Source organism: Enhydra lutris, unplaced genomic scaffold (genome assembly GCF_002288905.1).
Source record: "Enhydra lutris kenyoni isolate GAN:26980312 unplaced genomic scaffold, ASM228890v2 scaffoldscaffold12, whole genome shotgun sequence".
Classification (NCBI taxonomy): Eukaryota; Metazoa; Chordata; class Mammalia; order Carnivora; family Mustelidae; genus Enhydra; species Enhydra lutris.
In genome coordinates, this window is record NW_019154096.1 from 69,125,430 (window position 1) to 69,139,061 (window position 13,632).

Here is a 13,632-nt window from a genome sequence, read left to right on the forward strand (position 1 = left end):
GACCTTTGATACTCAGCTGGCCTCTTCGTCCCTTGCCTTGCCTTCCCCTCCAGGGACATGAAACCAGCTCATGGTTTTCTTCAGGCCAACGTAACTTGACGGCTTCTTTTGCTCAGTTCACCTGGCTCACTTTTCTGTAGCCTCCAGAGTTCATCTCCTTTCCCAGGAAGTTCTCCCCTATGCCCATAGCTGGGTAAGGTGCCCCTTCTCGGTGTTCCTCTTCCGCCCCAGGAATGCCTCCCGTGTGCCAGTGTTTAGCATACCTGTATTATTCTGTTGGCTCTACCCTCAAGCATGTCACAGATCCAGCCCTTCCACTCTTCTCAGGACCCTCATGGTCTAGTCTTAACAAAGGAGCCACAGTGATCCTCCTAGAACAAGTTGATGTGACTCTTGTCGAAACCTTCCTTACACTTCCCATCTTAGAAGAGAATCCAAAGTCGGTAGCTTGTTCGTCTCTGCTTTAGCCCTTGCTCCAGTTTGTTTCCCTTCCAGACATTCTATGTATTTTTATAATATTTACTGGGTTTCCCCCTCTAGAATGGAACTGCATGAAGGAAGGGGGTTGTCTTTCCTTGTTCACCCTAGTGCCTCCAAAACAGCATGGGGCGTGTGGCAGGCACTCGGGATTTACTGAAGTAACGATTAAATGCTTCTGTCTCTCTCTTGCCGGAACCTGAGTTCTTTGGTTGTAGAGCCAGTGTCTTACTCGTTTTTGTGGGCCCTGAGTTCAATGCTCCAAAAATGCTGGCTGATAAAGTCAGAAGGAAAACTAGAGCCCTGTAATACAAGCTGAGCCAACAATTAATGATATTATACATGCAAATATTTTAAAATGTTTATTATGTACTTTACATTAAGCATTTCAGAAAAGAATTACAATGATTTCAAAATACAATTTGATAAATAGCCTTTATAATTACACACAATCAATATCTAGAATTGTATGTAGACGCTATGCAGCTAACAAATACGGAACTATTTTAATCTCAGGAAGGAGAGACATGCACGATCACTGAAGTCACTTTGCCAGAGTGTTTTTGTTTTTTTGTTTTAAAGATTTATTTATTTATTTGACAGAGACCACAAGTAGGCTGAGAGGCAGTCAGAGACAGAGGGAAGCAGGCTCCCGCGGAGCTTGATCCCAGGACCGTGGGATGGTGGGATCCCAAGGCAGAAGCTTTAACCCACTGAGCCACCCAGGCACCCCCCCAGAGTGTTTTTTAAAAACCATGATTCACATTTGTCTCAAGTACACATACATCCATTGCAAGAGTTAAATTAGACCACTGATGTTAATACCTTGAAACTATGTATGATCTTTGTCACCTGAAAAGAAAATTCAGTTTGGTACAAAGAAATTCAAGATGAAATTTCAGGACCCTTGATCAGAAGCTTCGGTGTATGTTGTACTATTCTGGTGTATATAAAGGTTCAAGTAAGACCAACAAAGAATGTTTCCTCTTTCCACTGAAGACACAATCCAAGGAACAGGTGAACCAGCATCCTATAAACTAGTCAGCCATCGAGAGGTTACCAATAAAGGACGCTTTATGTGTGTGAGGACATTTAAAAGCCTCTGCCAATGTTACAAAAACAGAACATTTAGAGTATTACTTATGAGTACAAGCATAATTGGTGTTTTGTCTTCTATAAATAATCATCTCTGAAATGCTCAAAGTGAGTTCCAGCTGTGGCTCTCTCCTGACGTGAGAAGAGGTGGGTTCACACGGGATGATCTACTGATTCACCTTCTCAAAGTATTCTTTGGAAGCAGTTGGATGTGGCTTGATCTGAAAATGCAAAAACATTTAATTAGGGAGCTGACTTCAAGGTAACAGTCTTAAAAGTGAGTTGAAAGCTCGCAGTTTTTGATCCAAAGTTCTTTAACTTTTTAAAGCGTGGTCCGTTTCCTTTAAAAGATGGATGAAGGTTACATCAAGAGCCTGATTCCTGGTCCCGCCCCAACCCCTGCCCCTCGGCAGCCTCACCCACCTGCGCCCCGTCTGCACCCTTGCTCCAAGGATGGGCTCCTTTAATAGGTGCTCTAGGCCAGCAGCCCTGAAGGCAGTGAGGGCCTGGGACCCTGTGCTGGGGTCTCACTGCTTTTGGAAAGGAAACCTACCGTAGGAGAATCCGGGGTCCAGTTTGCTGGGCAGACTTCTCCATGGGTTTCCACAAACTGGAATGCCTTCACCAGGCGGAGGGTCTCTTCCACACTTCGGCCCACGGGGAGATCGTTGACACTCAAATGCTTGATGACGCCATTGGGGTCAATGATGAAGAGGCCTCTGCATCAGGATTTACCCCCATTAGTACCTCAGCGCCACCACAATGACAAACTCTAACTTCTACCCACTTCGGTCCTTAATTCTCCTCCATAAAGCATTAAACTCGACCATATGCTTAAACGTGGGGCTTTCCTTGTTACACTAACTGCTTATCATTTCTTACCCATGACGCGCCACACACAGGGGTGACTGGACCAGGCCAACGTGGAAAACGGGCAGTATTTCCCACAGAGAAAAGTCACACAGAGTCTAAAAGTCACAGAGAGCAAAGAATTCTTTACCTCATTAGTGATTTGGGTGTTCTTTGGGCTGCTGTATCAAACGCTGGCAAGAAACCAGAGGCAGAGGGGAAGAGACAGAGGTGTACTTTATCTATATGCAGTAAATACTGATGAAATGAGTGAAATCTTGGGTAAATGGAGGGAAAAAATCCCCTGGGGAAATCTTTGCAGAAAGAACTTACTGGCCTTAAGTTTAGGCAGAGCATAAACCTAAAGGACAAACCAAGACTATTTATCACTTGGCAGTAGCGTAATGAGACGACCTGGCCCGTGGTCTGTGTTCATCTTCCGCACAAGTGCTGGGGTTACCATGACACACGCAGACATTTCAACCACAGGTTTTAACAGTCCGACTGAAAAGGGTGTGGGCATTCCAAGTGTTAATCATGCAGGGAAAGTGCAAGTCAGAGAAAAAGGCAAGGTGAAAAGGCGCCACTTCCTCCCTGAGCCTGGCTGGGGCGGGGGGGTGGAGGGGTGGGGGGGGTCTAGGCTTTGAGGCTCAAGGGTCCTGCTGCAAGCTCGACTGAGAGCGGAGCCAAGCTGGAGTCCACGGTGCGGGTGCGGAGCTGGGATGGGGCTGGGCCCCCAGACTCTGGAAAGCAAGCCTTATCTTCCAAACCAGACTCGGCTACCTTCCCTTGTCAATCCCAACAGTGAAACCAGCAGGGAAGTATTGGCAAAATGAGCAAGACCTACAGGGAAGGGGGTCCTGGGAGGCCAAAGCCAGCACTCTTTTTCTCTTTCCCTTGCCAACTGTGTCAACGCCGGGCTTTAAGTGTATTAAAGGAAGACAGAATCTCCCAGAATAAAAGCTCCAAGTGGCTCCCAGAACTACAGGTCCAGGTGTCATCAAGGAGGAAGGCAGGCCAGAGCAGAGTGAGTTGATTTGACAAGAGAAAGTGAGCAGGTTCAAGCCAGCCCCCAGCAAAACGGTGAGGCACATCAGAGTGGGGTCCTTGGCTGTTCCCTGGGGGTCAAGTTCTGACCAACCCCCGCTTCACTCAGTGACCATCAAGATGCCACTGGAAGGCTTAAGGTCTAATCCCCCCACCCCCAGGCCCCCAGAAGGTTGTATTTGAATATGGGACCGTTAAAGATAGACAGCTTTGGGGCACCTGGGTGGCTCAGTGGGTTAAAGCCTCTGCCTCCGGCTCAGGTCATGATCCCAGGGTCCTGGGATCAAGCCCCGCATCATCACATCATCGGGCTCTCTGCTTGGTGGGGAGCCTGCTTCCCTTCCTCTCTCTCTGCCTGGCTCTCTGCCTACTTGTCATCTCTGTCTGTCAAATAAATAAAATCTTAAAAAAAAAAAAAAAAAGACAACTTTCCCATTCAAAGGAATAAAGATCTAGCCACTGAATGAATGAGGACAGAAATGACATTCTGGGACAGAGTTCATAATGGCTACCAGGAGCTGTGCTAAAATCTTCAGCTGCCTTAACTTACTTAGTCCCCACAACCAACCTGGGAGGTCCATTCTCATTTTAGTTATGGGAAACTGGGACTCAAAGAGGTTCAGTAACTTGCCCAAAGTCATACAGCTGTTAAATAGGTGAGTTTAAAAAAAAAAAAAACAAATCAAACTCTGGTCTGATTCCAGGGCTGGGACAAGATCTCACCCATTCCAGCTCACTGACTCCTACAATCTGCTAGTTTCCCCTTCTCGGGACGTGTCAGGAGCGGGCCTCCCAGGAGAGCAGCTCCCAGGCAGTGAGGGCAAGCGCGACAGTGCAACTGTTAAGACACACTGGTGTTCGGAAGGAGACACAGGGCACTACAGGGGTCAGACACGTCTCAGCCATCCAGAGACTGCCAACATGTGCAGGAGGTTCTCATCAGTGCTTACAAAAGGCTAAAGTAAATAAAAGCTTTTTGGTTTTCAAAACGCTCTACTGAGGGCTCTTGAAATCCTCTAAGAAGTGGGATGATGCTGAACATAAAAAAACAAGTTTAAGTTTATAAGAAACAAGATCTTACCTCAGAGCAATTCCGGGGCCTTCCAACAGCACGCCATAGTCTCGGGAAATCTGTTTATTCAGATCTGACAAGAGTGCGATGTTCATGTGGCCCAAGCCGCCATTCTAACAAAGATGCGAACATGACTGGCTGTTACACCGTGTGCTCCCCCTGTTCTCAGCCACATAAACTGATGTCTGAGGCCAACAAGAATGGCGACAGGTGGCAGCAACTGAGAACCAACAGTGGACTGAGCACTGCTCTTAGCTCTGTTAAATCCCTTCCTCCTCCCAACCATCCTGGAACATCGCCTCTTTGACACACATGGAAACTGAGGCACATAAGAGTCAAGTAACTTGTTCCAGGTCACAGCTAGCAAGGGACAGAGGCAGGATTTAAACCCAGCTAACACTGGAGGAGACCTTTCTTTTCCTAATTCTTGATGTATTCTTTTACTTGAAGATTAACTTCTGTAGCATAAAAATGGAAGCATAACAAAGACTGAATAAGTTGGCATTGATAAACCAGCAACATGGCTAGAAAGTTTGATTCTCCCAAGTGTTTTTCGGCAGGAATAGTGGTTATGCAGAGGAGTGAACTCAGAGAACCTAACCAGCGTCCCACAAGCCAAGCAGAGCATGTGGGATCTACAAGGTACCCACGAGAGAGGAGGCAGCGAGCCCCAATTGTCCCCACCCCCACCCTGCTGAGCCTGTTCTCCGTTACTGTTTGCACCTGGAAAACACAAGTGTAGTGGGCACTAAATCCAGGCAATTTTAAGGGAGATAAGGACAGAGTTTGACAGAATCTGCCAGGAGCTTAGGAGCTACAAATAGCCCATTTCAGACTAGTCATGCTTTAACAACTTCTAGATGAGTCTTTTATGGGATCTTTTCAGTTTTTAGGATCCTCGGTGCAAAGGCAGGGCCACTAAGGTTTATACCTTCCTTGGTGTGTTGACCCAGGCGAGATGGGTAAAGTGGGAATCCACTGAAACTGCAACAACTTCACAGTTCACGTCGTGAAATTCATTGGCTTTGTCACTAAAAGCAACAATTTCTGTAGGACACACAAAGGTGCTAGAAAAAAAAGGGCAGAAATTCCCATCAGACAATTTAAAAGCAAGGATTTAAAATTTAAACAACAGATAGCTTAAAAACTAGTTCAGCTTGCTTGCAGGTGAAAAAGGCAAAAACGGTTAGCTACCCTTACCAGACTCACCTCTCCATTTTTAAAAAATTTTTTATTTAAAATCTTATCTATTTGATAGAGAGAGAGAGAAAGCAGGAGCATGGGGAGGAACAATGAGAGAAGCAGGCTCCCCGCTGAGCAGCGAGCATGATGCAGGGTTTGATTCCAGGACCCTGGAATTGTGACCTGAGCCAAAGGCAGATGCTTAACTGACTGAGCCACCCAGGGACCTCCTTACCTTTCCATTTAAGAATCATATCAAAAAATGAGGGACGCCTGGGTGGCTCAGTTGGTTGGACGACTGCTTTCAGCTCAGGTCATGATCCCGGGTCATCGAGTCCCGCATTGGGCTCCCAGCTCCACGGGGAGTCTGCTTCTCCCTCTGACCTTCTTCTCGCTCATGCTCTCTCTCACTGCCTCTCTCTCAAATAAATAAATTAAAAAAAAAAAAAAAAAAGAGGGTGGGCAAGGGAAAAGAGGCATATTCTGAGAATAAAGCAGCAGCTTTATGAGAAAAGTCATTTTATTATCTTTACTTTTCTTGTTTTCCTGCAGGCCAGTGAAAACTTCCTTATGGACTGGCTGATGGAAACCATGGCTCCAGAGCACATAAAAGGAAGCCGTGTCAAAACCTACCCCACTAAAAAGAATGCCACCCCCTCCTCTAAATTTATCAGATTAGCTACAGATGCAGGCTGTACTCAGCAAGGCCACCAGTGATAAAAGGATCCAAAAGAACCCTTCCCTTGGCCAGAAGGGCAGCCAGAGATAGGAAATGTCAGGGCGGAAACAGGGACCTTAAATGACATTAAAGCATCGCAGAAATTACACTTACAAGTCCAAAGGATAGAAGAAAAGCACCAAATATTTCCCCTTAAAATCATCAAGGGTTAGGTCTTTGAACTCTCCATTGACAACGGCGGTGCCCTTAAAATAGGGCGCGTGCTGGGTGACGGCAGGAGCGTGGTATGAGGAACCTGAAGGAAGCCAGACACACATGTAGTTCGTCATCTGCTAAATCACACACCTGACTTTATTCAAATCTCACAGTAATTAATTAGCAGTATAAATTAACTAAAAGGTTCCGTTCAACTCTGTATCTTAGGTAATATTCCCCCCCTTCCATAGTTCTAGATGGTACACAAATCCAGTTTAAAGTACTATGGGGACTGAAAAGACTAAAAAGATGATGCCAGAAGATGGCAGGGATGAAATTAAGATAGAATCGAGGAGGAAAGGAGCCTAGGGATGGATTCTGAATACGGCTCGGATTTTGCCATGTTCAGGTAGGACAGGGAAGAGGGAACAGGGCAGGTGAGGGGAACAGCCCGGGGTAGTTTGAACAGAACAGAGAGCAGGTGTGTGTGGAAGGAAGCATAAGAGACAAAGCATGAACAGCTGAAAGCCAGACTCCGAGGGCCCTTAAGTATCAGGCTAGAGTTTGTTATTGTTATTAAAGATTTAGGTGAGAGAGAGAGAGAGAGAGAAAACACAAGTGGGGGGAGGGGCAGAGGAAGAAGCAGACTCCCCACTGAGCAGGGCTGGTGGCGCCTTGGGGCTCGATCTTGATCCCAGGACCCTGGAATCGTGACCTGAGCGGAGGCAAACCCTTAACCGCTTAATCAGCTGAGCTACCCAGGCGCCCCACAGAATTTGTTCTTAAAAGAAGGGATAGAGGAGTCACTGGAGATTTTCAGGTAAGAGTTGGAAGATGTACAGGTGTTGGTGACTAACAAAGAAATGCGATATGGGGACAGTCTGCCTCAGTCATTTTCAATCCTGACTGGATGTTAGAATCATTCGGTGAACTTTTAAAATAAAGTTTAAAATAAAGTTTAAAATAAAGATAAGGGGATTAAAAGGTTATGAACTTCCAGTTACAGACAGACAGGGGAGTGCAAAGTATAGCACAGTGAATACGGTTAATAAAACCGTAACAACTTTGTATGGTGACAGATGGTACCTAGGTTTATCATGGGGGTCACCACCTAACGTATATAAATCTTGAATCACTTTGTTGTCCATCTAAAACTAATAATTGCGATGTCAACTATATTTAGATTAAAGAACAAAACAAAACGATGTCCTGGTCTCACTTCAGAAATTGACTTAATTTGTCTGGGGCGGGGTGGGGGGGGCAGCTGGGGTAGTGGTTTATTTTCAAAAGCTAATGGGTATTGAGTCTAATGGATAGCCAGGGTTCAGGGCCCGTGTTCTGAGATGGTGGTTCATATTACCTGGGTCAAACCAAGGCACAACACTTACTGGTGCTAAAAGCGAATTTTGCTTGACCAGAACCAGACCACAATACATTTGTCAGGCATGTTCTTCGGGAAGCAGCAGGTCTGAGGGCTGCAGAGGCAGAGATGCCCCAAGGAACAGCACTCACATGTCGGGCAATCTGGAAAGAGAAACACTTTATATTAGGAAGTAGCTTCAAGGCTGGCCCTGGGGAAGGGGCATTAGGCCACTGGTCGCCTCCGCTCCTGCGAACCAAACACCAACCCCCAGGCTCTAAGAGTACAGAATGAACCTCCATGTTCTTACCCTTCCTTTCTGCTTCCTTCTTCAAGACTACAAGAGGGGAGGGGGGAGATGTTGGTCAAAGCGTACAAAGCTGCAGTCATGCTGCATGAGTAAGCCTGGAGGTCTACTGCAGGGGCATGATGCTATACTTAATAATGCTGTATTTGCTAAGAGAGTAGACTTCAGGCACACTCGTCACACACAGAAAAGGTAATTATGTGAAAAGATGTTAGTGTGTAGTAATCATTTCATTATGTCTATACCAAATCACATTGCACTGCTTAAACGTATATAACTTTTATTTTAAAAATATATACATTTTTTAAAACCCTGCTAGGCAGAGGGGAATTATAAGACCATGAAGACTCCATGTTCTTAAGAACAACACAGAGGGTTCAAAAACCAAGGGGACTTGGCCGGGCCCTGGTATTTACGCCCTTTGCCAGCTTGATCTGCTAAGCCTGCTCTATCATGTCAAGGTTTTCCCAGAAAACACAAGGCCCCCGCAGACAAGCAAACAAGTAGAGCAAAGTTCACCCTCTGGGAAAATCCGTACAGCGCTCAACGGTACTGTTTGCTCAACTATAGCGTCCAGCATGACTCAGGAAGAAGAAAGAGCCTTGTGTTCAACCCCGCCAGGAGAAAGGGGAGAGAGAGGGGACCAAGAGAGTGCTCGGCTTCGTCGGGAGGAGAGCGAGGGACAGACCTGGGGGATGGGAGGAGGGGAGTGCCTTCTGCACTGCCGCACTGTGTACTTTACCACTTTGGTGTCCACCCACCATGGAGGGGATGCTTATTGCAAAGCCTTGCTGCAGGCATCCTCTTTCTAGCTTTGGGAGAGGACAGTAAACTGAGGCTCGGAAAGGTGAAGTCACGTGTCCAAGGTCATAGAGTAGCTACAGAACAGGGAACAGGGGTCAGGGGCCCTGCCTCCAGGTCGAGGTGTCCCGGTGGAGGGAGGGCTGCGACCCCAGCCTGAAGAGAGGAACGATCAGAAGGGCAGACGGGAGGGGCGGTTCTGCGCAGGCGCATTCCCCAGAAGCGAGGCCCCTGGGTCCGTTACCCGCTGGTGCCCTCTAAGAACGGTGAAAGGCCCCCAGACCGCAGGGAGCAAGATTCTGTCTGGAAAGCACGTGTCGGAGCCACTACTGTGTCTCCGCTCCTGTCCCCTGCCGGCAGCCACTCACCGAAGCCCGGAGAAATCTTCCCAATGCGGCCGCCATCTTCAGTGCGCGCGAGATTCGCGGGACTGGATGGGAAGAGGAGGAGGCGGGGCGCACGGGGGCGGGCATGGGGCGGGGCCTCGGGGGCGGGGCGGGGCCTGGGCTGGAGAGGGGGCGGGAAAATGTTTTCCCCAAGTTTTTTGCCAGGACCTTTGTCCAGGCAATTTATTTGTTGGATGCCCCGTCCCCATTTCTTAGGAGAAAAGTCCTGCTGCGGCTTCTAAGTAACGAAATGCTTAAGAAAACAACACTTTGTTTCTAACTGTCGCCCCAACCTAAAAAGGGCTAATCCAGGTGGGGAGTTTCTGATGTTTATGGTTAACGTGTGTGGATGACGGTTTCTACCTGATCTGCAAAAGGTTTTTCTGTTTAGGCCTCAGATAGAGCCTTCTGGATTCTGCAGGAAATGGAATTAATTGTAATGCCATTTTTGTCTGTTAATAAGCCAAGTGGGTCAGACATGTCAAGTTTTTGGTGTTCTGAAAATCTTTGGGATGGTGTGTTCTTGCATTCTGGCTTCTCTTCCCCAAATTGGGAGACTTGGGACAAATTTAAATTCCGTTTTCTGTAGATTAGTAAAGCCAAGTGCTCAGTGCTGAGCGTGGTTTTGAAGTAAGCTCATCAAACACAGATAGAAATCACACAGTGGCCTTACGGTAAATGCAGACTCTAAGTAGGTATTTTCCAGACCCCAGTCATTCCACTACTGATACAGTTTCTTGAGTCTGCATATATTATTTGCTATTTTCTTTTAGTTGACTAGTTTAGTTGCTGGTTTCTTTTTAGTTGACTCACTTTTGAAAACCATAAATGAATTTATTTGAAAGAAAATGTTAAGTAACTTAAATGGAAAAACCTTGTAACTTGCTATGACTAGAAAGTAATTAAATACATTAGGGACACCCAGTCTGTTAATTGTCCTCCTTCTGCTCAGATCTTGATGTCCTGGGATGAGTCCTGCCTAGGGCTCCTTTCTCAGCAGAGAGCTGCTTCTCCTTCCACCTGCTGCTCTCCCTGCTTATGTTTATGCGCTCTCTCTCTCTCTCTCTCTCTCTGATAAATAAATAAATAAATAAAATCTTAAAATACATTAAAACAAAGTGTTACTAAATATCAACTAGATACAGTTGCTGGAAATCTGAGACTTTGTAAAAAGGGAGACAGAGAGGTGGCTAGCAGCATCCTGGTATCACATGGGGTTCTCTTTATGTAATCAGAAGGACTTAAAGAGCATTGAAAGGGTAATAATTTTCTCACTTTGGGACTTGTTATTTATTTTGCTCCTCACATCAATCCTTTCATGCACCACTAGTACAGCAGTGGGCACCAACCCCATGCTTCGGAAAGGACCACCTGAGAAGCAAGAGACGGGAATCTAAAACGGTCTGACCATTTTGGAAAATTCATGTCAGCATTTATTAAAACTGAATATATGACTCAAATAACTTCAATCCTAAGCATATGCCCCAGAGATGTGTGTACATCAGTATATCAAAAGACATAGGCTAGAATGTTCATAGCAACACTATTATAATAGCACAGAGATAAAACTACACAAAGCCCATCTATCATAGAATGGCTGAATAAATTAGGATATTATGAACACTGTACAACAACGAGAATGAATGCATGGCAGTGACAGGAAACAAGGTGAGTGAGTTTCACATGGTATTGGGTGAAAGAAGCCAGACATGAAAAAGTAGACACTGTATGGTTCCATTTATATGAAGTTCAAAACCAGGAAAAACTAATGTATAGTGTTTGAAGTCAAAATGCGGGTGACCTTGAGAAAACAAGAATTGGGAGAGGGTAACGAGAAGACAAGAACCGGGTGCAAGTAATATTTTATCTGTTGACCCTGATTAAAGTTATTTACTTTGGAAAGTATTTACTTTGTGAGCATTCATGAAGCTGTACACTTATGATTTGGACACTTTTAAATGTCATAGTCCAATTAAAAGTATATATATAGCAAGGAGCTACACATTTCTCAATCATTCCCCCTTAGTACCTGCCTTGTGTCTAACTCATGCTCATAATGTGTTTGTGAACAGATGTTTGAAAAGGAAAGGCAATCATAATGTTGGAGCTCAAAATCATAGTGTAGTCAGAAAAGGAGTATTATTTAGCCATAAAAAGGAATAGCCATAAAAAGCCAAAAAAAGCCATAAAGCAACATACTGTAATATGGATGAACTAAAAAATACATTATGCTGAATAAAAGAAGCCAGATCTAAAAGACCAAATGTTTTATGATTCCTTTCCTACGAAATATGTAGAATAGTTAAAGCCATAGAAACAGAAAGCAAATTGGTGATTGCCAAGTGCTGTGAGGAGGAGGCAGGGGGACTGACCGCTTAATGGGTACAGGGCTTTCTTTTGGGGGCGACAAAAATGATTTGCAACTACATAGAAGTGGTGATTGCCCAACATCGTGAATGTTCTTAATATCACTGGATGGTGCATTTTAAAATGGTTAATTTTATGATTTGTGAATGTTACCTCAATTTAAAAAACAGGAGTAAGGGGGCACCTGGGTGGGTCAGTGGGTTGAAGCCTCTGCCTTCGGCTCAGGCCAGGATCCCAGGGTCCTGGGATCGAGCCCCACATCGGGCTCTCTGCTCAGCGGGGAGCCTGCTTCCCCCTCTCTCTGCCTGCCTCTCTGCCTACTTGTGATCTCGCTCTCTGTCAAATAAATAAATAAAAACTTAAAAAAAAAAAAAAGTAGGGACTAACAATAGAAACAAAAAGATGCTATGGTCTAGCCCAGTGATTTTGTAGACAAGAAAACACTTCTAGAGACGGAGAGACCTTCCCAAAGTCACCTAGCTCGTGGGAAGCGGAGGTGGGTCTAGAAACCAGAACAGCCTCACACCTGACCAGCCGGTATGCAAGCTGGTAAAGGTGAGGGGGCAGAGGCAGGGAAAAGGAGAGGGGGAGCTTTCTCTTTCCATGTTCCTTACACCCATAGCCCTTTACTGGCCACCTGTCCTTTTCGCTAGCGTTTTGGAGGGCTCCTCTCTCTCCTATTTTATGCACCTGTAGTTTGGTTTCCATGCATAGACATTTTGATTCATAATTAAAGTTCATTATGATGTAAATCACAGTGCAAACCAAACAGCAGAACAGACTGATGTTCCCTCAGGATTTGACTTGTTCATCTTGGTTTCAGTTTTAAAGTTTAGAAGCTTTAGTAAGTCCTGTCTCTTTGGGTGGGGCCTGTTTAGGCTTAAAGGTGACACTACTTTCTGTCTTCCATTCGTTGATTCTCCTCGGGCTGCCATTCGGCTCAGCGTGTGGTTTCTGCATCCTCCCTGCCCCAAGCTCATTTTAGCCTTGGGAATAACGCATTTTCTTTCCTATTTCGGTTCCTTCTGTGTTGGATGAATTTGCATCAATTAGCAATGTGATTTTAATCAGTTAATAAGCATCTACTGGGGGGATCATACAGGCCCTGCTCCCAAGGAAGTCCACGTGTATCCAGGGAACATAGAGTAAAGATTGTAGAAAACCAAAAATCCAAGATCCAACATTTTAAGGAGCGTTAAGAGGGGCATAATGGTTGAGAGCGGACAGCTGGGGTTCAAACACCAGCTCTGCCATTTAGCTCTTAATTCTTTGGGGGAAGTTACCCCTTGCCTATTCTTCCATCTGAAAAATGGGAGTGATGTTAATACCTCCCCCAAAAGTTGTTGGGAGGAATAAGTGAGTTAAATTTTAAAGCGCTTACCACGGTAAACAGGTAGACAGTGAGTACTATAAGTGTTTGTCAGGTTAAATGAAAGAGTCCAGGCAAAGTGTTATGAGAATTAGAGAAACAGAGCTCAAGAAGGGTCTCAGAGAGGAAAAAAGTGTTATCAGAATCGATGGATTCTGTCCTTCATGGAGGAGTGGGGGACGATGAAGGGCAAGATGGCAGATAGCAGTAACTGGTGACCTTTGTCCCTTTGGTTTGTTACCATTGTCAGGCAACAAATATTGAGAACTTATGGGGCCAAGACCTAGGCTGAAAACAGTAACTGATAGGATCTTCATGCAACCCTGTGAGATCGGTACTGTTTTAAATTCGCCATCCCCATTTCAGAGGTGGGGATACTGAGGCTTAGGGAGGTTTAGTAATTTGTTCAAATTCTCACAACTGCAAAGGGAAGGAGCCAGGATTTA

General features: G+C 45.5%; 1 protein-coding gene across 2 annotated transcripts; it reads right to left on the reverse strand.

Moving 5' to 3' along the window:
* Nucleotides 1–1,188: 1,188 nt before the first annotated feature.
* LOC111145349 (peroxiredoxin 3) lies at nucleotides 1,189–9,490 on the reverse strand. 2 transcript variants are annotated; one of them, XM_022500202.1, is made up of 7 exons: nucleotides 9,433–9,490; nucleotides 7,985–8,120; nucleotides 6,555–6,696; nucleotides 5,472–5,607; nucleotides 4,550–4,653; nucleotides 2,126–2,291; nucleotides 1,189–1,793 (listed from the first exon to the last, which is right to left on the reverse strand). In XM_022500202.1, exons 1-7 carry the CDS (start codon nucleotides 9,466–9,468, stop codon nucleotides 1,740–1,742), a joined length of 774 nt encoding a protein of 257 aa, XP_022355910.1. In that variant the 5' UTR covers nucleotides 9,469–9,490; the 3' UTR covers nucleotides 1,189–1,739. The 2 variants fall into 2 exon arrangements, with proteins under 2 accessions (XP_022355910.1, XP_022355911.1); XM_022500203.1 differs by lacking the exon at nucleotides 2,126–2,291.
* Nucleotides 9,491–13,632: the final 4,142 nt, after the last annotated feature.

Excerpts from the sequence above, each read along its gene's own strand:
- LOC111145349 (XM_022500202.1), bottom strand. The coding sequence starts at position 9,468 with ATGGCGGCCGCATTGGGAAGATTTCTCCGGGCTTCG. Across the intron at positions 6,697-7,984 it reads AAAATTCGCTTTTAGCACCA|GTTCCTCATACCACGCTCCT; the intron begins GTAAGTGTTGTG and ends GGCTTCCTTCAG. Across the intron at positions 5,608-6,554 it reads TTCTTCTATCCTTTGGACTT|CACCTTTGTGTGTCCTACAG; the intron begins GTAAGTGTAATT and ends TTTTTTTTCTAG.